Source organism: Danio rerio, chromosome 3 (genome assembly GCF_049306965.1).
Source record: "Danio rerio strain Tuebingen ecotype United States chromosome 3, GRCz12tu, whole genome shotgun sequence".
Lineage (NCBI taxonomy): Eukaryota > Metazoa > Chordata > Actinopteri > Cypriniformes > Danionidae > Danio > Danio rerio.
The window spans coordinates 23,146,641-23,172,699 of NC_133178.1; the positions used below are offsets into that span (position 1 = coordinate 23,146,641).

Consider the following 26,059-nt stretch of genomic DNA (forward strand, 5'->3'; position numbering starts at 1 on the left):
AATACTCTAAATGTTTGACGATATCAACACAAAAAATGTATGTGTATTTGACCAAATATAAATCTTTATGCAGTTGAAGTTTTAAGCCCCCCTGTTTATTTTTTCCTGGATTTCTGTTTAACGGAGAGAACATTTTTTTCAACACATTTCTAAACAACTCATTTCCAATAACTGATTTATTTTATCTTTGCCATGATGACAGTAAATAATATTTTACTAGACACTTCTATACAGTTTAAAGTGACATTTAAAGGCTTAACTAGGTTAATTAGTTTAACTAGGCAGGTTTGGTATAAAGGCAAGTTATTGTAAAATGACGGTTTGATCTGTAGACTATAAAAAAAATAGCTTAAAGGGGCTAATAATGTGGACCTTAAAAAATTAAAAACTGCTTTTATTGTAGCCAACATAAAACAAATAAGACTTTCACCAAAAGAAAAAAATATTATCAGACATTCTGTGAAAATATATTTCCTCTGTTAAACATCATTTAGGAAATATTAAAAAGATAACAAAAATAAACAAAGGGGGGCTAATAATTCTGACTAACTGTATACAGTATATATATGATGGTAAATGCCCAAATGGTTCGCGGCAATTGGTTTTCTTAAAGATTTTGAGTTGACTTATTGGGGTTTACTGTGTAAATATGAACATTCTGTCATCATTAACTTTATACTTCCAAATATTATGGAAGTCAATGGTCAAGCGCTCTTCAAAATAAGTTATTTTGTGTACAACAGAGCAAAACCCACCTCTGTTTTGGTCATCCAAGTTAGATGACAGAGTTTTTATTTTTTGGTAAACTATACCTTTAACACAATTGTTATTCAGTTAATTAATGTAAGATATTTCTTTAGTATTATTTTGTTGCCATAATTAAACAGTTTGTTTTTTTATTTTTAGTGAACATATGAAGACTTCATATGATATGAAGACACAAAATAACTTAAAGCACAATTAGACTAATGTCTTTTTTATGTGTAAATAATTTTATTTTACTTTTAAACTGTTTAAATATAATAAAATATATTAATGTACATTTTCTTTGTAAAGTTTTATTTTATATTTTGCTTGTAAAGTCTCGTTTAGAGGTGACCCACTTTAAATAAAAGAAGTTAACAGCTTGTTTAATTTAGCTAATTAAAATGAGCAACAGCAAAAACAGTAAAGTCCTTGATCATTTTTCCACAGCTCAGTTTAATTAATTTCAGTCCATTTAATTTTATGAAATAGAACCATTTTTATTGCAAAAACTAATTATTCATAACCATGCAACTTGTTTCATTAACAACAAATAGTGTGGTCGTTATAATACCCACAGCAATAAAGTTGAATTTAGCAAGTTAATACTGTAATATGCAATGTTCTCATATTATGTGAGGGAATGTGAAGTATTTGGGATTCAGTGCACACTGCAGGCCATGATGGATTGTACTGATGAACCTGATTCACTCTGTCGACTTCACTTTACTTCTTTGTCCTCTTCCTCACCAGCGAGACGAGCAAAATATGACAAAACCCAACAGCTTTATGAATCCAAACTTCCTAAGGCCTCAGCAAACACTTAGGTTTTCCTCTAGACGATCATTCGATCATCTTTTCTCCTCGCTGCGTGGCGGCATTTTCTGATGGCTATCAGCTGATGAAGAGAAATGACTTTTGGACTGTCTCGCTCTTTCTGTCAGGAATTTGGTTTCCGCTCTCTGAATACAGCCTCTTAAATCAATCAGACTTCTGGCTTTCCTCCACCAGTTCTTCTCTGAGGAGCAAATGATTAACTTAACCATTAGAGGTTTTCAATATTTCATAATAACTGTGGGGTAGAGTTTGTGTGTGTGTTATTTGTTCATCTGGGACCAAGTAATACACATTTATTGGCTGTAGAGCGTTGGTTTTTAGTGAATTTCTCTGAAAGCACTTATGTCACAGTTTATTATCTGAATTGCTGCATTTTAAAGTAATTCTGGGCTTTAGATGCAAGTTTTGGGGTTTTGCCACATCATTTAAAAGCAAAGCAACTCTTTATTTTAATATATGTACTTTAATAATAATAAGTGCTTTTATTGGCTGGTGAAAAAATTTAGATTGACCATTAATTTTTTTAATTGCTAATTATTATTAGTTGTAGTAGTATTGTAATGTAATGTGTACTTATATAGTGCATTTTCTTGTGTTTGGCCGTACACCCAAAGCACTTCACAATCAGGCAGCCACAGGACAACAACGCCAGTGCCAGACACCAGTTATTGGTGGAGTGGAGAGATAGTAATAGAGCGATTTTGGTGGATGGGGATGATTGGGAAGGCTATGAGTGGTAAGGGTCGATGGAGGGAAATTGGCCAGGGTTATAATCCCGGTTGCATGCAAATTAATTTTAAATTTTTTAATGACCACAGTGAGTGAGGGTCTCTGTTTTTAACGTCTCATCCAAAAAAAGGCGTTCGCTGACAGTATAGTGTCTTCTTCACTTTACTGGGGCACTAGGACACACACAGACCGCAGATTAAGTGGCCCCTACTGGCCTCACTAACACCACTTCTAACAGCAACCTAGTTTTCCCATGCTTAGCTTCAGTGAGTAACCATTGTTACTGCAGGACTGCAGGGTGATATGGTGAATATTGTTAGTATTAATAGTAATAAGAAGTAATTAGTAGTAATACTACTTAGTAGTAATAGTAGTAGTTGTATTTTCATTAGGAATAATACTAATAGTATTAGTGGTAATATTATTTAGTAGTAGTAGTAGTGGTATTTTCATTAGTAGTAATACTAATAGTATTAGTTGTAACATTACTTAGTAGTAGCAGTAGTATTTTCATTAGTCCTAATATTAATAGTATTTGTATTAGTAGTAATTTTAGTAGAAGTAGTAATAGTATTTTTATTAGTATACTAATGGTATTAGTGGTAATATTACTTAATAGTAGTAGTAGTAGTAGTAGTAGTAGTAGTAGTAGTAGTAGTAGTAATAGTAGTAGTAGTATTTTCATTAGTTGTAATACTAATAGTATTAGTAGTAATATTAGTAGCAGTAGGAGTAGTGGTAATAGTATTTTTATTAATAGTAATATTAATAGTATTAGTAGTAACATTACTTAGCAGTAGTAGTAGTAGTAGTCGTATTACTTTCATTAACATTAATACTAATAGTACTGGTAGTAACATTACTTAGTAGTAGTAGTAGTAGTAGCAGATGTAGTGGTAGTAGTTGTAGTAAAAGCATTAATATTCATTAATATTTTTATCAAATTATAAAAAGTCTGTAAATTGATAAGAATATGAATATGCCAAGTATGCACAGTAATTAAAAAAATATATTATTTAATTTCATAACACTAATCATTGTAGACACCGACTTAAAACATATGGGCTTGATAGTTTCCAAAAAAGAAATATGAAAATAGATAGCTGTAAATCTCTAAAGAATATGGTCAAATTACAACGGACCAGTGAGAGCGTCTTTCTGACTGTAGTGAGTGTTATTTATTTTTACTGTTCATGTTTTTAAAGCTGCAAAAACTTAAATACATATTAGCTGAGACCCAGAAGGTTAAACTGATTGTTGTTTTTAGACTAAAGTCAGAGTCCCTAATGGACTCTAAAGAGCTTCTTTTTTTATCCGTTTCTATTCAGTGTCTTTCTTCAGGTTCGCTCATAGCTACTACAAATATATTCTTAAGTTTCCACTTTTCAATTCAAAGCATTAATAGACTCGCACTGATGTTGTCTCTAATAGATTGCTGTGGCCTTTGTATTTGCTCACATGCGGCTGCGTTTTGCTAAAATTGATGGATGGCTGAGCTTGCTTTAATGTAAAACTCTCCTTCTGGGCTCAGCTGAAGATGTGTCTTTCATGATTTCCAATTCACAGTCTTCATCTTGCACGTCCAAAGCTTTGCATGGAGAGGGTTGTATTGCTAGAGGGAGCATTTGGGCCCTTTTCAATACAAGAGCCTGTTAAGCAGAAGATTCAGTCCTTTTTCCCCTCTTTTTTATAATCTTGTGACCTCCAATTATTCACTCATTCCTAGATTTTCCTGATTGTTCTGCCTTTTATTTATGCAGTAACACACAAGGAAAAAATATTGGTGTTCTGGTATTTTTGCAGCTTTATCACTGTTTAGTGTAAGTAAATTAGTTAGTAAACCAAAATGTAATAGATTTCTAAGAGTGAACACCTTACCAATCACATAGAAACGGTCTTGAAACCAATCAGAGGATTTCAGGATTTCTTAAGATGTTTAAAAGTATTTAGTAATGACAAACCATGTCTTAGATGATGATAAATCATGATAAACCATCAAAGTACCACAAAAATACATAGTTGTGTAGTACTGTTGTGCTCTTTCAGAAGCTTTGCCATATGATTTTTTGTTTGGTATGTAATATTCCTGTAAATTTTTGTTGTAACACTTTGGTAATCCATCGAAGAGCCAGTAGAAACCTCACATGCGATATAATGGCATTTTATTAATAAATTATGATATTTTTAGAGCTTTGTTGATGGCTGCATTTATAATTGCTTTCATAATATGTTGGCATAACCACACAAAAACAACACATATGGCATCTAATGGTAATATAATATCCTACAATAGAAAGTGTTGTAGTAAATCCTGTCATATTTAGCTCAGGTTATTTGTTGTGTGGTGTATATATGCTGTTGCAGGACCACAAGATTACCACAAGAACATTTTGTAGGGGTTAACAGTGGTTTGGCAGCATCCAGATCACCTAACATATACCAGTGACTTAGAAAAGACCTATAGACTTTAACATTAGATGTCGACTATGCTGTTGTCTATTGGGAGGAATGTGTCAACAGAGCCACCATTTTAGTACAGGGTAGCGCTCCATTGAAATGAATGTGGGACCAAGGTGCAGAGGACTGGCAATCTAGAGCCATAAATAGTTTTCCTGGTGGAAAATTACTATAACTTATTATAATTTAATATTACTTTTCTACATCGATGGATACAACAAAACGTGTGTGTTTGCATGCACGGAAATGCATTATCCTCCCTACCTGTTAAATTTGATCTAATCCATGTCGTGAAACACACCCCCTCTCGTGCTTTCACTTTTAATTCTAACAGAGGGAGCTAGCGAGTAGCAAGTTGGTGCTACTGTGCCTTGTGTTTAGTCCAGTAAGTGGCTGTTTTATCATCAATAACGTTACCTGTTGAGTACAAAAGTTCGTAACATGCAAAAACATAAAAAACGAAATTTTACCTATGAAATGTTCTGTATTTATTCTTAGTTTTCTTTGTTTGCATGTTACTACACCCATACGCTGTAAGTCAAGCATCTTCAGATTGGCTTTATTCTTGACTAGTGCGGTTGAATAATTTAGTCCTGGGAGCACTGTACAAATGTGGCGGCGCCATTGAGGCATGCTAAGGGTCCGTATGCGATATCTAGTGTATATATCTATGGAAAACACCTATGATATGCTTTAAATCACTTGGCTTAAAAATATTAGCAACCCCAGTAGTGTTGCAGCTGTGACTAAGGCCAGCTGAAGCGTGTTGTGAGGGTAAACCATGCTCCCCTAATTTCAAGAGGTGCTCTTGCAACAGACGCTAGAGGGTGTGGTCTTTAGCCTCCTCATTAGAGTACCAACCTCCAATGCTGGAATCACTGACACAGAAAGGGTAGGTGTTATACTAAAGGGGCAAAACCACACAGAACACCTTACAACCCCCTGGCAAAACAGCTCTCTTTAGCAGCTCATCTTTGTAATTCCCTTTGATCCAGGGCTGCTTTCACAACTGGCTTGTTGTTTCTAAATCTGGAGTCATTTCTGCATTTCTTTTTACCGTTGGTATGGATTAACCTGAAGCAGAAGATAATGTAAAATGCCTAATTGTGTTTATCAAGGAACTTTAATGCCATAGCATGGCATACAGATACTAATGAGAGTATAGTATTCTAAAGAGGATGCCTATCCATATCACCCTAGAAATTAAAAATTGGCTGTCAACTGTTTAACTCTAGAGGATTTGTAGAAATGACAAGAAGCCGAGCTTGTATGCAAATAATAAACAAGGGATGAAATATAATTTTATCCACTATTGTTTAGATAATAGGGACTTTGGTTTATAATTTTTACAATTCTAGCCCAGATACATTAAAACTTGTCTGCTTTTTAACAGTTTGCTCTCCGTTTGTTGATTTTAAGTGGATGGTGAGCAGATTAGACGCTTACCACTATATTAACCACTTTCGTGAGCTGAGGCTTGTGCGGACACATTGACTATAAACAAGTTTAAAAGCGCCTGATTCCCTGACGATTGAGCTTTGTTTCACTCAGAAATGAACAAGCAAACTGAGAGAGCCCACATGTAAATCATTCTCTGTTGTCGGTTTATTTGTATTTGGCGGAAATAGCCGTGATTCAAAGGCCTACGCTCATTTAAAAAAAAAAAAATTTCATTCTAATTTAACCTAATACTTCAATTCAATTTCAATTGAACAGACAGCTTTTTGCATACAGTAATTAATATATAGTTATATATACATATATATATATATATATATATATATATATATATATATATATATATATATATATATATATATATATATATATATATATATATATATATATATATATATATATATATATATATACTGTAGATAAATTGTGCTGTATTCCTTTTATTGAACATGTGTACACATGCTTTTTTATAACAATTTTTCTTGAAAACTTTTCAGACTTTGCTTCAACATCATCCCATACTATGGAAGTTAAACATTAACTCTATTAATGTTGTTTATAGAAAAATCACATACTCAGTTCTGGGAAGTTTTAAACTTATTAATTTGTCCACTGATAATTATGGTCACTCAAATGTGTACCCCGAATTAGAAAAAAACAAAAAAAAAAACACTTAGGCTATATATTTTAATTAATTACGTATTTAATCTAAATCTAATTTATGAATTAAATTGGCTCAATAATTATATGTGTGGGAGCAATGCTTGTTTTAATAATGTTATTCAATTATAGTGTTTTTAAATGAGTGTGATTTGTTTAGGTCTACTATATGCCTCCCACTGAAATTGTGTTTTGTGTTTTCACCTCTAAATACACAAACTGCTCTAAAAACCTTGACTCTCCCAAAGCAGAGGCATTAAAAATTCATGAAGCATGGTGAAGTATATCTATTCCAACTTACTTTGAAAAACAGCAGCCGATCAGTTTTAAAAGACAGTGGGAGAGAAACGCCTCTCAGTCTTCAGCACAGTTGCACTTGTTGTTAAAGGTCTTCAAACTTGACCTTGCTTAAAACTTACAAAATGTCTCCTTTCAACCTCCAGCGACATTTTTCACTGTTATTTGTTGTTGAATATTTGTGTTTCCTTCTCTCCCCTGTGTTCATTTTTGATGAAAGCAAAGTCTCTTATGATTTGCTTTTTGTTTCTTTTTCTCTCTTGATCTCTGAGACAGTATGAATAAAAAGTGTGTGCGACTGCATTTCTGTCAGTGAATACTGTATTCCTATTATAAAGCTGCCAGAGGCGTGCGGTTATGAACCAGTCTCTCTGTGTGTCATGTTGTTCCTGTGTGGCATGTGAGAGATGCAGAATGTTCCATTAGTTGGATGTTCTTTCACTTCCATTTTATCAAGTGTGCCTGATTTCATCGTGATCACATGATCAACTTATTTTTAAGAGATGTACTTTGAAACTAGCTTTACGATTAAAACTTAAAGATACATTTACATTTACATTTAGTCATTTAGCAGACGCTTTTATCCAAAGCGACTTACAAATGAGGACAAGGAAGCAATTTACACAACTAAGAGCAACAATGAATAAGTACTAAAGGCAAGTTTCAGGTCAGTAAAGTCTAAGAAGGGAAGTATTAGTAGTTTTTTTTTTTTTTTTTTTTTGGTACAGTTAGTGTGATATTCAGAGAGGCAATTGCAGATTAGGAAGTGTAGTGGAGACTAAATAGTTGAGTTTTTAGTCGTTTCTTGAAAATAGCGAGTGACTCTGCTGTTCTGATGCAGTTAGGGAGTTCATTCCACCAACTGGGCAGATTGAGCGTGAGCGTTCGCGAAAGTGATTTTTTCCCTCTTTGGGATGGAACCACGAGGCGACGTTCATTCACAGAACGCAAGTTTCTGGAGGGCACATAGATCTGCAGAAGTGAGTGCAGATGAGAAGGTGCTAGGCCAGAAGTCACTTTGTAGGCAAACATCAGAGTTTTGAATTTGATGCGAGCAGCAACTGGCAGCCAGTGCAAACGGACTAGCAGCGGAGTGACATGTGCTCGTTAAGATGAAGTATGTGGGGTTTTTGGATAGAGATTTTGTACCACTTTTTGACAATTCACAGCTACCAACAGACTGGTCATGCATTTAATTACATTTATTGTTGCCATTAAAAAAAAGATAATGTTCTACTTGATAAAATTACAAGTATAATGAATAATTTTGATTAAGAATCATTTTAAGCCATGCAGAAAAAAACTCTGTGTAGGTTACTGTTTGAAAAGGGGGTAGATTCGCTCTTGATATTGGTGGGGACAAACATCCCTAGAGCACATATATCGAACAGCGCAAATTCGGTTCCACACTTCTAAAAGCATGAATAAAGATAAAAATTTAATAATACAAATAACAATCACTTCCTATGCTGCAAAAGTCAATTTACATGATTTTACTGCAGGCAGACTTTAAGGAGGTATAAATAAAGATAAATTTTGCATTACTTTATTCTGAAGTTGATTAAATTATTGGGACATTTCAGTTATTGGTGGATATTGGTGAGGACATGTCCACTCTGCTCATGCCAATTCTATGCCCTTGATTGTATAAATATTAATACTGTAATTCTACACTAAAATATATGCAACACAATTTCATGGTTATTTATAAGTTTTTAATTTAGCGCTAATTCTGCTAAATTTGTACGATCTCATTTGTATAATTTAGTATGATTTGCTTAACAGTTCGGTTTAAGGGTTGTTGTTAGATCAGTTATGGTTGCAGCCAGAAGTTAACAAGAATTATTTATATTATTTATTAAAATTCCCTTTTATTGTATTTTATTATTCCATGTCCCAAGAGCGTTTGATTTTCCGTCAAAAGGTTGTTTGCCATGGAGAAAAGTCCTTACCCCTGGTGAAGGAGTTCAAATATCTTTTTTCAAAATATCTTTTGTTCACGAGTAAGGGAAGGATGGAACGTGAGATTGACAGGTGGATTGGTGCAGCGGCAGCAGTAATATGGTCGATGTACCGGTCCATTGTGGTGAAGAAGGAGCTGAGCCGAAAGGCAAAGCTCTTGATTTACCGGTCAATCTACGTTCCAAATTCACCTATGGTCATGAGTTTTGGGTTCTAACTGAAATGACAAGATCTTGGTTACAAACGGCCAAAATGAGTTTCCTCTGCAGGGTGGCAGGGCGCACCCTTATAGATAGGGAGAGGAGCTTTGTCACGTGGGAGGAGCTCGGAGTAGAGCCGCTGCTCTTCCACATCAAGAGAAATCTAGCATCTAGCAATCCTCTTGGATGCCTACCAAAGGAGGTGTTTCAAGCATGTCCCTCTGGGAGGAGACCTCTGGGAAGACCCAGGACACACTGGAGAAACTATGTCTCTCAGCTGGACTGGGAACGCTTTTGGATCCTCCCGGTGGAGCTGGAGGAAGTACAGAGTGGGAAGTTTGGGGTTTTGGGCTCCTGAGACTCCTGCCCCCTGTGACCCGCCCCGAAAAAGCAGATGAAGATGAATGAATGAATGAATGAATGAATTTTTATTAAATTAAAATTTTTAAATTAAATTAATTAATAAATTAATAATTAAATTAAATTAATAAATAATTAAATGTATTTTGTTAATGTTTACCCCTACCCCAATCCTAAACCCAACGGTCACAGTACTGTAAAAAAAAGCAGCTGTACCGAGTATTATTTATGTTATCTATTAAATAACAAATACATTTTTTTATTAAACCAATAAATTGTATTTTATTAACGCCCAACCCAACCATAAACCCAACTGTCATAGTACTATAAAAATATGAATTATTGTTATACAGTGTTACAAAAATGATGCTACAGTATATTGGTGTGCGTATCCTCAGTTGTATCCTAGACTTTACTGTTTAGGGGTGGGGTTTGATGCCATGTCTTCTTTTAAAAATCATACAATATCCTACGTTCATTGAACTTCATTGAACTCATATGAACACAGGTTAGTGAAGCCACCAGGTATAGCCAAAATATAAAATCGTTACGTTTTCTTGTGTGATCAGGCTGAAAAATGATCATTTTGAGCTTAATTGTATTGTGCAGTTTATTTTTTGTTCTGTGTTGTGTTTTATTTTTAACAATTACTATAAAATCCTAATTACTTTGATAGTCAAAGAAAATAATTATGATTTTACATTATGGTATTGTCATAATGTAAAATCATAATTATTTTCATGTTAACACCATGCTAATTTGTGCGATTGAATGCTAATACCTGCTAGAAACATGTTACATATACTATATTATTATTAATTATAGTTGTATAAATAGAGGCTTGATGAGACTTATATATAAAATTTTTTGTTTAAAGTTTTTAGAAATAAATAAAATTAACAAAAAATATCTCATTATGTATCTCAAATTGTGTTCATTTTATGGACATGCAGTCTGGACAGATCTAGACTGGCTGGTCTTATTAAAAGTCAAAACCAAATTATGTTTCACAATTACTACAACAAATATAATAATTCATAAAACGCCTCTTATTTAATTAATAAATTATTGCAATCTAAAAAACAACTATTGAAATGATGGCATGTAGTTTTCAATTATTTTTCAATTAAATAAACATGGCTCCGAGTAATAATTAAAGCAAACAATCAGCACTAGTAAACAAAGAAATAAATGAAGCGCAGTCAGTGGGTTTTCTCATTTTCTTGTCAGTGTTGTTGACTGAATAATGCTAATGACATTATAGACTGGAAGAGGCTGTATGAAACTACCAGACCAAATCCAGCGTATCAAAACAAAGTTTGCCTTTCTTGTTTATGTCCTTTTCAGGGCCTGTGCGCATTCCTCTACACATTTTAGTTCTACAAATTATTTAGGAAGACTGGAATTGTTAAATGTTTGAATTTGATCCTTGATCTTTGTTTATTAGGTTTGTGGTCGGTCATTGAGATTTGATTTGGTTTGGTCTGGTCATGGGTACTTTAACATGGACATCAGTGATCAGTGATCTAAATATTGGTAACACTTTATTTTGATGGTCCATTTGAGTATCAGTAGACTGTCTGCTTAATATCTGTTGAAACTGCTCCTTCAACAGACATTATAAGTCTGTTGACTATAAGAAACTTTGCAAGTACATGTCAACTTACACTAACCCTAACCCCAACCTAAGAGTCTAATTAGTTGGCATGTAGATGCAATGTAACTTCAATTCAACAAACAAACCATCTAAATAATAATTTACTTTATTCTTAACAACACAATATTATAATGTTGTTTACATTAACTGCTTTAGGAATATTCCTTCATGTTCCAGTTTTACATGTTATACACAGATCTATTGGCACATTTTATGTACCCATGTAATGCTATCTGACGGCCGCTCAGAATTTCACTTTTTTCATTATGGTAGCATTTACAGTTTTGGGTTTTCAACATTTAAGGCACGTTCACATTAAGCACAATTACTTTTAATATTAAAATTAATGATTAATATATTTCTGTCCATATTGACTAAATACAGCAATATATTTATAGTTTATGGTCCTCTTTTTTGCCTGGCCCCCTTGTAACCATCAGATATCCTCATTCCAGCGTCTGTAACTTTATCTAATCAAACAGTGAATTTAGCATTTGCAATCAGTGTATTGTAGCACAAAGATGCTAAAGCTAGCACTAGATACATGAGGTACTTTTATTTTTAGACTAAAGGCTGATTTATACTTCTGCGGGGAGAGCATGCTTTGGTGCAGCCTTTGTGCGGTCGCATAGGCTGATGCTCACCTTTCACAAAATGTAACTACACGTCGCAATGCCGTATAGTGCAAGCTCTGACTGGTCCACTTGGTATCTGTGACAAGTGTGGGTGGTGTTGAGAACCACAAGCCTGATCGAGCGAGTGTTTACAATTGTTGAGACCCATGATAGAGCTCCAGATGGAAACTTTTGTTTTGTGTTTACGTTTATGATTACATAAAGCATGTCCACTGGTTTCCACCTCTGAATGAGCAAGTTTTAGCAACTTGTAGCCTTTAAAATAAAACAAAATACCCGCAAAAAAAATCAACGCAGACGAACATAAAAACTGATAGTTTTTTCTTCTTCTTTTTATGTAGAGCCATAAACACACATGCTTGAAGAGCAAGTATTTTGACCATTTTCTGCAGTTTATAGTCATTTTTCCCATATAGACAATTGAAACAGAAGTTCTGAAACAATCAGAAAAACTAAAGAGGTCAATAGCGTGTAATGAACTGCACTTGAGGCTTTTGTCTAACTAAAGACTTGATCACATTAAGCTTTATATATATAACACTAAATGTTTTAAAAATAATTATTAGGTATAAACAACAGCAGGCACACTGGCAACCAGTTATGAACAATTAGTTATGCATTACAAAATAATGACAGACATTAAATGATTTTATGCAAGTCAAGCTGGCAAATTAAGACTTATTCACAGTAAAACCCAACAGTCAGCTTTATCAAATAAAATGAGTGTAGTTAACTTAAAATTGACGGAAAGTTAGTTCTACTCATTTGAAAAGAGTTTTGACCTCAGTGTTGAAGGTAATGAGGTAATAAAATACCTCATTACTTCAGCTTAAATGAAGTAAGTTCACTGTACTCGTATAGATTTTTTTTTTTTTTTATCAAATGGTTTGTAGCAATCGGTTTTCTCAAACGGTTTGAGTTACCTTAACCTATTGGGTTTTACAGTACTCAGTTGGTTTGAGTTCTCTTCATTTTTGGGGTTTTACAATGTACTTTATACTTCTGTGTGGAATGATTATTTGTGTTGCTCTGCAATAACACCTCTGAAACGCTAGCTGGCAGTGAGGTTTGCAGTATCACGCAGCATATCAAGCTATTTTTACATCTAAAAAATCAATCTGGAAGCCAAAAAATTTCCAATGGCTGTACCTGCTTATACGTGAAGAATAAGGCAATACATGCAAAAAGACAACAATGGATACAAGTTCTGAATTCTGCTACCAGAATGAGATGAGGCATTTGTACTGTTTGAAACACATCTCACTCCTCTGTTCCTCTCCAGCGCTGGACTGCTTTCCTTTGTTTCTCATTCTCTCAATGCCTTTGAAGTCTCTCTGTACATCCCTTCCTCCTGTTGTTGAAGACGTGCTCTTGTTCACTGCGTTCTCCTTCCCTCAGTGTCTTCAATAAGGCTTTAGGGTGTGTTTCAATCTCCTCCCTTGTTCGTTAGTCAGCACACTGCCTAGGGAGTTGCCATTCCACATTTTGAAGGCTGTCTCATTGCATTTTCAAGAGCTGAGATGATCACTACAAGAAATTACCACAACACTCTGTCAAAATTAGAGTTATTATGAGAGTAGATTGGGCAGCGTGGTGGTGCAATGGGTAGCGATGTCGCCTCACAGCAAGAAGGTCACTGGTTCGAGTCTCGGCTGGGTCAGTTGGCATTTCTGTGAGGAGTTTGCATGTTCTCCCTGTGTTCGTATGAGCTTCCTCCGGGTGCTCCAGTTTCTCTCACAAGTCCAAACATGCACTACAGGTGAATTGGGTAAGCCGTAGTGTATGTGTATGAATAAGTGTGTTTGGGTTTCCCAGTGATGGGTTGCAGCTGGAAGGGCATCTGCTGCGTAAAACATATGCTGGATAAGTTGGTGGTTCATTCGGCTGTGGCGACCCTAGATTAATAAAGGGACTAAACCAAAGAAAAATGAATGAATGAATTAATGAATAAGAGTATTAGACATCACTTTGTGTTTATACTTTTGTTAAATACAATCATATTTTCTTGGTTTTGACAATCTTATCTCACAAGGAAACGTAACTATTTTACGTTTTGTCAGTTTAGTGGCTTATTTATACAAATACATACGAGTTCAGTCCTGTGAAAATGTAAAACCCCACCTTCATTGCGGGATAAGCAAATCATACTAAATTGTATGAATGTCACCATATGAATTAGTCACTAAATCTAAAAGTTACAGTACAAATTGCCAAGAGATTTTTTGAAAGCACACTCATCAAGGCTACATTAAAATTGGTCACACTTTATTTTGATGGTTCATTTGTTGAATTTAAGTAACATTGCATCTACGTGTCAACTAATTCTCAATAGATTATAAGTATACTGTTTGGGTTAGAGTAAGCTGACATGTATTTGCAAAGTTTCTTATAGTCAATTAAATGTCTGTTGAATGAGCAGTATCAACAGATATTAAGCAGACAGTCTACTAATACTAAAATGGACCATTAAAATAAAGTGTTACCTAAAAGTGTTTAGGTGCTAGCTGAAAATTATTCTGATTTCAAATTGAAATTTGAAGTTAAAATTATTCTGTAAAGACTATTCTGATATTTCAGAATCGTATAGTTCAGTCTTCATTGTCATGAACTTTCATAAATCATTTTAGTGTGTTAATTTGGTGGCAATCTTTTTTCACAGTATATTTTTTCTATTAAGTTTGGCTAAAAAATGGGTCACTATTATTAGCCGCCTAAGATTTTTTATTTTCAGTTGGCCAAAGAGCAATCCAATGTTGTTTAATGATTTGCTTAAAAATGCATTTGAGGACTGTTGAATTTTCTTTTAGCAACAAAAGGACATTTTCTGCAGCATGACAACAGCTCATCTGTTTTGAATGTACATTTTCCAATAACAAGCTCATTTTTCCAACAAATAGGACAAATTGCTACTTTGCTGTTGTTTCTGTCACCCTGCCGCTGAGTGAGCGGTGCAACAGTCATTTATTTTAGAAGTAGCATTTGTTTTCATCCAAAGAAGCTTACATTGCATTCATTGTACATTTTATCATCGCGTACCTCATGTACATAAGAATTGCTAGGGTTGCTAACACCAGTCTAGCCCGTATTCTGCATAATTTTTGTGTTATATAAATACTCTTCACCGATTGTAAATAATTTTGTAATTAATATTTAAATTAGTACAATTTTAAGTATATTTAAATTCTCGTATTAACATTCACTGTAAAAAAAAAGTTAGGTTCCAAACAATTCCTATGTTGTCCCAGCACAAACTGATTAGGTTAACTTAATCATTTTTACAAATTTAAGTGTTTTGAACATAAAACAATTAAGTTGTTCCAAAAAACTTAAAAACTGTGTTGCTTGAACTCATTTTAAACAAAAAACATGTATACAATCTATAATACTTTTTATATAAAAGATAAAGAAAAAAATACAAAAACTAATAAGTCAATTAATAAAAAAACAAATTAATAATTTAAAAAAGCAAAAACTAAACAAAAAGCAAGTACCAGTCGAACCAAACATGCACCATAGAGTAAATAATATACGAGTTTTCCTTGATCAAACTCAAAACATTGAAAATGAAGTGGAAAATAGTGAAATTGTCCATGAATCATAAGTGCCTTACATTAAACTCTTAAAAAGATATGCAAGAAAGAGGCCCCAGATTTTTGTTTTCAATGTTTTTAGATGCATCTGCCCTAGCAAACCGAATTCTTTCACTCTGAAGAGCTGCAACCATTTCAGTCAGCCATTTATGAAAAGGAGGTGGGAAAGTGGACTTCTAATCCATCAAGATTACCCTTTTAGTCACAACCCTACCAAACATAATAGACATTTGCTGATTATGTGACTATGCTAGCCTCCATACTGTTACAATATCTCACTTAAACTTCTTCTTCTTCTGAGACTAATTTAAAATGATCAAATATCAGTATCTCATTATAAGCCTTTCAAGCTATATCGTTCAAACTTTCGTCAGACCTTCAAACTGGTCTGACTTGGGTTGCTACACCTTTTCTAACTGATCCGACTTTCGATTTTTGGTTGGCATTTGGTCAAACTTTGTGAGCTCATAACTCTGCATCAGACTGTCCTACAGACTTAAGTCAGACATCATTTAACTTAGTCTGGCCAGCAGTCAATCACTGATGATTCAAACTTAAACTTACTAGCCATGCCCTAACAACCACTAACAACACTCTAGCACAGTGGTGACCAAACTTGTTCCTGAAGGGCCGGTGTCCAGCAGATTTTAGCTCCAACCCTAATCAAACACACCTGAACAAGCTAATCAAGGTCTTACTAGGTATACTTGAAGCATTCAGGCAGGTGTGTTGAGGCAAGTTGGAGCTAAACCATGCAGGGACACCGGCCCTCCAGGATCGAGATTGGTAACCCCTGCTCTAGCAACTGTCCCTTGGACTGTAGCTGTTGTGTGTCTAGAAACACATGCTAATAGTTTTAACATACTGACAGGCTAATCGTACTAGAAATATACTAGCACATGCTAATTCATGCTAACAGCATGCTAGTTCATGCTAGAAACATGCTGATTCGCCTGCTGAAAAATCCAGCTTAAACCAGCCTAGGCTGGTTGGCTGGTTTTAGCTGGTTGACCAGGCTGGTTTTAGAGGGGTTTTGGCCATTTCCAGGCTGGTTTCCAGCCACTTCCAGCCTGGTCTTAGCTGGTCAGGCTGGGAGATGACCAGCTAAAACCAGCTTGACCAGCCTAGCCAAGCTGGTAATCCAGCCAAAACCAGCTATATCCAGCTTAAACCAGGCTGGTCAAGCTGGTTTTAGCTAGATTTGGCTGGTCATTTTCCAGCCTGACCAGCTAAGACCAGGCTGGAAATGGCTGGAAACCAGCCTGGAAATGCCCAAAACACCTCTAAAACCAGCCTGGTCGACAAGCTAAAACCAGCCAACCAGCCTAGGCTGGTTTAAGCTGGATTTTTCAGCAGGGTCAAGCTAAAATCATTATAGCAACTTGCTAAAATCATGCTAGTTACATGCTTATTCATACTAAAATTGTGCTAGCAACATGCTATCAACATGGTTATTTGTTATATTCATGCTAATAACATGCTAATTTGTTAAAAATTATGCTAATGCATGCTAAAGTTATGCCAACAACCTGCTAATCTATGCAAGAATCATGGTAATTCATGCTACAATCGTGCTAATTTAGGCTAGAATCATGCTATTACTAACCACAGATCACGGGGATCAACTTTAAAGATTTTTACTGGCTTGCTTTAGTCCTTAAATTGTTTACATTGTTATCTGAAACATTATTTTAGCCAAAGTTTGTCCTCAAACTTTAATAACTAGTTTAATAAAGTTTGTTTAAACTATTGACTTTAGTTAAATGTCGTCAAATTATGTAGTCTAGTGGTTTGGAAGCTACAACTTGTAGCAATCTTTCCCCACAAACGATAGTATACGTGACAGTATGTCATCTGTAGGAGTATTGCCCCTGCCATTTTGAGGCAGTTTGAAGGTCTGGTTTGAGACTAGAGGTCAAATATACTAGAGATGAGGGCATTAAGAGCATCTCTCCACCTTTCAGATATAGCCTCTGCTGTCATTGCTGATTCCTCAGCTCTCTTTCATCCCCATCTTCTGTAGTCTCCACATTCTCTGCCTCTGTTGGGTTGACAGTTACACTTGATGATGCCGCAGGATTAGAGATGATTCTCTAGGGTCCCGGGGTTTCTCTGAGCCGCAAGGAGAGGGATAAAATTAGCCCTCAGGAAGGGGAATTGAAGACTTTGAGATGGGAGGAAAGGGAAAGCCTTACATGAAGAACGATGCCTTCTGGGAAACATACTGAGTGAGACATAAAAGACAGAAAGAAGAAAAAAATCTTCTAGAGAATTGTAGCACCATCCCTAGCAGTCAAATTATGTGATTCATATTTATATAAATAGACATTTGGCATTTAACATAAGCGATTCAGTGGGTCACACACTGTTTTTCTACAATCTTTTTTCCCTGGGTAAGTTTGCTTTTAGATATTAACATTAAATAATTTATTTTTATACAACCATGGCTTTTTAATGTATTTTTTATGATGGCTTTTGCCATGACGTAAATCTTTGACATGTAAAGTAGTTAAAAACTAAGAACTTTTTAAAAAAATATTAACAATTTGGTATTAGCCTTTATTGTAATAGAAAAGTATAGACGAATTACCATGATTGTAAACATTCAGGATGCGTGCGCAGTGAGGTGGCAAAAAAAAAGCGGGAGCGCTAACATTTATTGCGAGAGAATGACATCCGATGCGATATAGAGTTTGTTTATGTCTTAGAAATAAGATATATTGATTACATATTATATATGTTATTTACATAATCTTTTTAGCACATTATAATAGCTTGTCACCCAGTGATAAGCACAGTGATTCAGTAAAATTAACGTTAAAATGAGCGGAGTTCGTCTGACAGATCCATTTGCGATAGCACCCTGCCAATGAATATTGGATAAGACGAAATGGCCAAGCATCCAGCCCCAAATATACAATCTCATTGAAGCTCCAAGGATTTTAACAAGAGAGAAGTTAAAGGCTTACAAGTCTTTGGATGCCAACAGTTTTGTTCTGTGTAGTCATGTGCAAGAAATAATGTTCCAAGATTACCAGATTTAAAACTTTGTAGTGCTAAATACCGTGGTTCTGCCTAGCCGAAGACAAGGAAAGAAGACGGAGCAATACAAGCCCTGGGTAATCGTCAACAAGCAAAACTACTGCATTCTGACAGCGAACTACACCTGTACGGCAGGGTATGTGAACTTACACATAGAGGTAAAGTTAGTTTTATATTCATGTGATACACCATTGTGTATCCACAGCAGTAATGTTTGTTTCGTCATTAATGTATCTATTTATTTATGTATATACTGTTAAAAGTTATTTAATATCACTACTGATGACTGGATTTGAAACAAAATAACATCAACAGTTGAGAAAGCATGCGCTGTGGGTTACCATGGCGATACTTGTGTTTACTTCAGATGCTACTAAGCTGCACTTTGGGAAAGTCTGAAGTTTCTTTGCAATTTTGTTGCTCTCGATAATTCAGGTATGTTTCATAAAAAGTCAATATGTTTATTATAATTCATGTAAAAACATGTGAGTACACATTTCCTATGTGAATAGCTTATTTAAAGTTGTTAATTGAAAAGATGATTCAGATGAAAGTACCAGTAAAATGACAGTTGGTCTGAGTTTGTTATAACTGACTCCCCAGTAAATGATATGTATTTTACTCAGTTACTCTACTGATTGGTTTATTCAGTGATAATTGAACGTGACTTATTATTTGTATATATTGGTTGTATATTTGTTAATGTATAAAGTTTATGTGAGTAGAGAGTAACATTGGTAATTGGTGTCAAGTGTAACTGTTACAATTTAAATGATACAAATAACAGACGCATGATTGTTCTGTGAGTTAAGTAGTCTATAGTAAATGGTTATATACACAGAGGTATCTACAGAGAGGATTTAAAGTGTATTCTGTGTCCTACTGATAAAAATACAGAAGGTATAATATTTATATGTGTTAATGAGAGAGTAAACAGTGTATAAGCATTTGAAGACTTCATAGTTGTACAAAGAGAACAAAACTGTATGTTTGATAAAACGAAACACAATTTGTGAGGATACTTTTGCATAACATGATTTGTGAGGATATGTTTGCTGTAATATGACTGTTAATGAAGAGATGCTAAGCTGCGCCTGGGGCAAGACACTGAAGTTTCATAGTGATTTGTTTCTCCTGATAATTCAGGCACTTTAATCTGCCTACGAGTTCCACGGCCGGTACCCATAAGATTCGCACATTCAGACTTTCTCCTTAATAATATTATTTCATAAAAGTATTATTTGCAAACTCTAAATAGCGAAATCAAATTAGCAGCTAATTGCCATTAAAGCACAACATTGTTCACAGGCAAATAAACAGTGTTAATGTTGTTTTCAAGTCAAGCTTACAGGTTATTTCAGACAGAATATTCAATCCGTGGTAAATAACATAGGGAGTGTGTCACAAGTGGTCACTGAATGAATGTGTGCATATAAAACCAACTTCACCTTAATAACTTACACTTTCACGTTTCATCTTTAGCATTCAGTGTCCGCAGTTTAATTAACCATATGTAACTGCTTTTGCTGAAATCATTGCTGGAATCAAAAACGATTAATGTGTATGATTCAGCATAGCGTGAACTTATGTACCTAATATAAGAGTCCAGCATTTTTAATTTGGCCATCAATTCATTCAGCTCCCTTTTTGCCAAAGACGTCTGTGGTTAACATTAAAGCAATGTGGTGTACTGTTTCTATTTTTGGACCTTCGATTTTGGCATCCTACTGCACAACACAACATGTTTGCTATTGCAACCGGTCTCTTTTTGCAACCGGGAACCTGCGTGACGTCATGTCTGATATAGGTTGGTAATTCATCTATAGAGATGGCAAAATGGCAAATGAAGGGGTTTGTGGGTAAATTCCATAAGATGGGAGTGAAACTTGGGACGCCGGAAGTACAATGATGCTTCATGTTGCTACACTCTCAAATAATTATTGGTAAAAACTAAAATAATTTGTTTAAATTAAAATTTATTACTGGCCATAACCTTATGTTTTCGCAATTTGTTTTATTTTGTAATTATATATAATTATTATTTTTAGGGATTTTCACCTTTAATTTGAAAGGTTGGTGGAGGTTACAGACAGGAAAGTATTGGAATAAGAGTGGGGAAGGGCCAGCAAAGGACCTCGAGCCAGGAATCGAACTCAGGTCGCAGTGAGCACCATGGGGCTATATGTCAGCGCACTTAACCATAGTTATATATTTTTATCAATGCAATTTAAGTTTTTACATATAATTATGTTTATTTAAACATTTAATAAAGACTTTAGGAATATTTTTCATTGTTGGTTCATGTTTAGTAAAATTACGTAAAATTATATAATTAATTATTTTGATTCACATGACAGAAAATAAACTTAAAATGTGATTTTTAAACATACATTTTAGTACATTTTAATGTACATTTTTTGTTAATTTTTAGTACATTTTGCTTAAGTACATTTTAGCGTACTTGGTGTATTTCTAATACAGTTTGTAGTTTAATTATTTAGTTTCTTATTTAGTGCTTTTAATCTGTCCTGTCCACCCAATATTTGTTTTTCCCCAAGATAAGTGTATTTTTTTCAGTTGTTTTGGAACTTAATGGAAATGGAAGTGTCATGTTTTTTAGAATGCCAGCAGCAGCAGAATGATGAGGCTCTGAACACTCAACATTTTTTGAACACACAAAAATGCTTTACTGAACAACTACCCATTATCTTTCTTTTATTTTTAATTTTTTTAACTTTAATTGATTTACTTGATATTGATATGCAAATATATCGTTCTAACTGATATACTTGTACAATACATGAAGTATGCTCTTTATTAATAATAGAAGAATATATCCACTGGAATGCATAATACTATGCTAAAATTGGGATATGTTAGCATGTTGCATTTTGATAGCACTTGACCCTTTGTGGGCTGGTATTGAAATACTATTTAAATGTCCACTGCATGGTCACATTAACATCTACAGTATCTAAACATATTATCTTTAAATTTAGACTTTGAGACTCTTACTAAGTTTGTTTGAAAGTAACAAACAAATAAAGCAACACGATATATATAACAAAAAAAGGCCTTGCTAATGTATTTCATGCTGACTAAATGAGTTATTTTAACAAAGAAGAATGAACGAGGCTGGGAACGTAGAGAATGAGATGGTTAAAGTGAGATGTGTATCAGAAGAGTGATGGGAGGGTGAAGAGAGATATCAAAGACAGTCGATCTCATCTCTGTAATCAGGAGGAAAAAATAAAAGGCGTTTGTATAGATGGATGATATTTACGGTGTGCTTTGATTAAAGCTGATTCTGTTAAGACACACTTTAATCTAAGCCTGGAGCAGGACTTGGTTTTATTTTCTAAAACAGGTGCAGTTAAGCCCTCTAAAAACAACAACAACAAAAGGAACCAACTAGGACATTTTGTCTCTCGCTCGTCTTTGTGTTGCCAATGTCTCACACCTTTGACCTCATGAAGGACCTGCATTAATAACATTGACACCTCAGCTGAGGTCCATGTTCACAGCTAGAACAATATGTCCATGAGCACCTGTTTAAAAACTTCTCTCATTAGGGTTGAATTATTCATCAAGGGTCACAAAGCAGAGCATTTTTCGCTGAAAGTCTGTGTCAGGTTTATGAGAGTTAAGGAAAAATGTTATTTTGTTCAGAAAGGAACGGATTTAACATTTTGCTCAGTTTGCACAATGTAATCTCCTCGGTTTTATGCACATGGAGCAAATCCAGTCAGCAAAGTATGGGAAATATTCAGGCTTTGTGGTCTGTGACGTTTCTGATACTCTATATCGTATTACTGGAATGATATTTACCTGCTGCTTTATTTAGCCTACCTGTCTTCATGTCCGTGTGTATTTCTTTTCTCTGTCTGATGCTTATTAAAATCCATTGTAACTGAATGTTTGTGGTAGCAAATGGGACATGAAAACGCAAGGATAATAAATTATTATATTGAAAGGCATTTGATAAGATAGATAGATAGATAGATAGATAGATAGATAGATAGATAGATAGATAGATAGATAGATAGATAGATAGATAGATAGATAGATAGATAGATAGATAGATAGATAGACGGACGGACGGACGGACGGACGGACGGACGGACGGACGGACGGACGGATGGACGGACGGACAGACAGACAGACAGATAGATCTAAAATTCGTATATCTCGAATGTGTCTGCAGTTTATAAAACACTGTATTTGCATTACTTCTACATAATCAGTGAGCAGAAAGGTTTCGCTGTACCAGACGTCATTGAGGACAGTCAGCAGTCGCGCTGAATTCCAGTCAGCAGTGCTGAAGCTTGTTTTAGCACATCTGACCTCCACCTGATCCAGATCAATGCATTGAGGAGCCAGCTAAAGGCAAAAATACAAGCTGTACTTTCACTGTGCACCTGCACCTGCCTTCCGCCAGATAGAAAAAATCCTGTGGATTTTTTTCACCGTGGGCAGGTGAAGGTCTATCAATCGGTCAACGCAATAAAGTAGAAAGACGCAGAGAGAACAGCTAAAAACTTTCTGAAGAATGAATACGCTAGTTGTGACTTGTGTTGAAATCTTTTTAAGGCTCTTACATTTGCTGACGATGTATTTCTAATGTTTTTAGTAATTGTATTTTCCATTGTTATACTATTAAAAGTTTATTGGTCAGGTAAAATTTTATTGTTGTCATCCTAAATTGTGGATTTGGATTATGGTAATATTGCAGAGTTACCTATCATGTGAATTATAAACAGTGGGGAAAATGAGTATTGAACACATGCGTTTTCCTGGGTACAATATTTCTAAAGGAGCTGTTGACATGGGATTTAACCAGATTTTGGTAAAAACCCAAACAATACAAACATAAATATAAAACAAAACAAAAAAATTCTGAAAGATTAGTTATGTGTAATAAGAATGGTATAACACAAGGAGAAAGTACTGAACTACTGAAACTTATTTAATACTTTATATAAAAGGCTTTTTTTGGGGTTCTCTTTTGCCTCTCAAACGGAGAATAAAGTCAAGTGATTTGCTTGATTTTTTTTTTTTTTCAGACTTTTTGATTATTTTTTTTTCAGACTTTTTGATTTGATTCAAACAATTTTGATTGTTCTGTGGGTCTTGTCTATAAGATCTGATCTTTAATTTGTATTTTCTATTGGATTTAAGTTTGGTGATTTGCTGGGCCATTCTACAGCTTGATTTTCTTTGTCTGAAAGCATTTGAGAGTTTCTTTGGCTGTGTTTTGGATCATTGTCTTGCTGAAATTTCCACTCTGGTTTGGTCCTCATCCTTCTGGTAATGTAGATGTTGGACTGAAGCAGCTAATATTATTTTACACTGACCGAGGGCAGAGGGTTGCTGAAGAACTACTGAGAGATTTCAGCTGCTGTCTGGGCTTTCACTGCCTTTCCACACCTCCCTTTCTTCATGTTTTCAATTTTTTTTTCCGCGTCACTTCCTATTATTACACAACTTAATTTGTAGACTAATTAGTTTTGTTGTCTATGTCTATGTCATATATGAATTTCTTTGGTTATTACCAACATCTGGGGAACATTTAAAGTCAACAACACCTTTTAGAAATAAATTTTCTGAGAAAGACGTGTTCAATACTTATTTTCCCTGCTGTAGATAACATGGAAATTGTCAAGTATTTAATTGAAAATATTTTAATATGTTTCTAGTTATTCAATGTTGGCTAATGAATGACGTCAATATAATTAATTCATCCTTATTTCTATAAAGATTTTTACAATGTAAATTGTGTCAAAGAAGCTTAACATAGAGGAAGTAAAAAGATTAAAAAGCCATTATATTTTAGATTGTGGAGCATTCCAGCATAAAAGGCTGGTAGGGGAGTTTAAAAACTTTTTAAAAGTAATTTTAAAAAGTGTGTGGAGGAATTTAATTGCTTTACACACTTTGTATAAGACGTTGAGTCTAACAAATTTATCTTCAGTATCTTTTCCCAGTAACAAATAAGATGAAATAAGAAGACGTGTGGATCACAATGACATATTAAGCTTTCGAAAAGATTGTCGTACCAAAACAAAGAAAAGTAGCATAATAGTAAGTTGAAATCAACATTGTTCTAAACTTTATAACTATAAATATTTGATATAGTGGAAGTGTTATCAAGTTTGTAGAGCTATAAAAATGACAAAAATAAATTTAAAGGTATCATAACAGTAAAAACATTTGTTAAGCACTACATAACCCAAATCTTGTGTAAAACTATATCTTTATTAATTTACATATGGTTAACTGTCTCTTTAAGAACGTTCAAGAACTGAGTAGTAAAGTCTATTAACTTACTATCAAAGTCTAAATCTGTGCGTGGTCTTCTGAGGAAGTGTTTGGTGAATGTGTGCTGATTAAAAACATATTTCCAGCAATCTTTGATCTTGATCTCTGCCTCTCGGCTCGGAATCTTTGGACTGAAGCCAGACTTTAATGATGCGAAGCCAATCTCGATGACCATTTGAAATCAGCATACATCTGATAGCTGTTATATCTCAGGCAGTCGGATGCTAATTTCACCTTTTTAATTGGCTTAGTTGAGCCTGTGAAAGGATAGAGAAAGAGAGTGGTAGTAAATGTTGGGTCCGCGTGTGTGGAATCACTAAAGGATTGTGGGCATCTGAGCTTTAGTATTGCAGGATGAGATGGCAGATGTAGAAGCCTGCAAGATGTTTTTCTCTCGGATTAAAAAGAGTCTCACACACACATATACGCATGTCAGGTGTTCAGCTTCTCTCTTCCCTCGACACTAGTTCATAATTTATGACTTTTTGAAGGCATTTGATCAATTCCTTCTCGTCCTGATCTCTACTATGCTGCATTGTTGTTTTTCTACTATACAGTGTATCACTGTTGATTTTTTTTCTTAGTTTTTTCTGTCTGTGCTTCTTTTTTACAGTTGCAGAAATGGCGATGAGCAGCATCCTCAACCATGATGATATTAAGAAAGCCCTGGACGCATGTAAAGGTGATTGTAAAACACCAAAGTCCTCCAAATATACAACAACACTGAAAAATGTGATTTGAAGAAAAATTACCTTCATAAATATGTGTTAATATTTTAGAATTAATGTAAAACTTTGTGTAAAATGTCTAAAATCACCTAATTTTTAAGGGCTATCATAGAGCATATCTGAAATCCACGATTACATTTATATATACTGTATATATACACACTTTCTGACAAAAGTCTAATCGTCTATCTAAGTTGTAAGACCAATAAGTAATAACTTGACTTCTAGTTGATCATTTGGAAAAGTGGCTGAAGGTAGATTTTTTCATTGAATCATCTGTTGAACTGCATCCCAATAATCACAAACACTGCAGAAGACCTACTGGAACCCAAATGCACCCTAAATTTCCACAGAAATCCGTCAAGTTTGATAAAGGAAAATTATA

The 26,059-nt window shown here is 34.6% G+C and overlaps 1 protein-coding gene across 7 annotated transcripts in view; it reads left to right on the forward strand.

Moving 5' to 3' along the window:
• pvalb6 (parvalbumin 6) overlaps window positions 1-26,059 on the forward strand; it is a 137,441-nt gene that overhangs the window by 107,340 nt on the left and 4,042 nt on the right. For 6 of the 7 annotated variants that reach the window (XM_073937951.1, XM_073937952.1, XM_073937956.1 and 3 more), the window contains one exon: window positions 25,560-25,628. In XM_073937951.1, the coding sequence (XP_073794052.1) occupies window positions 25,560-25,628 (69 nt within the window). Of the gene's footprint in view, window positions 1-18,993; window positions 19,064-25,559; window positions 25,629-26,059 lie in introns of those variants that run through there. The other variant, NM_001430919.1, reaches the window with a different exon arrangement.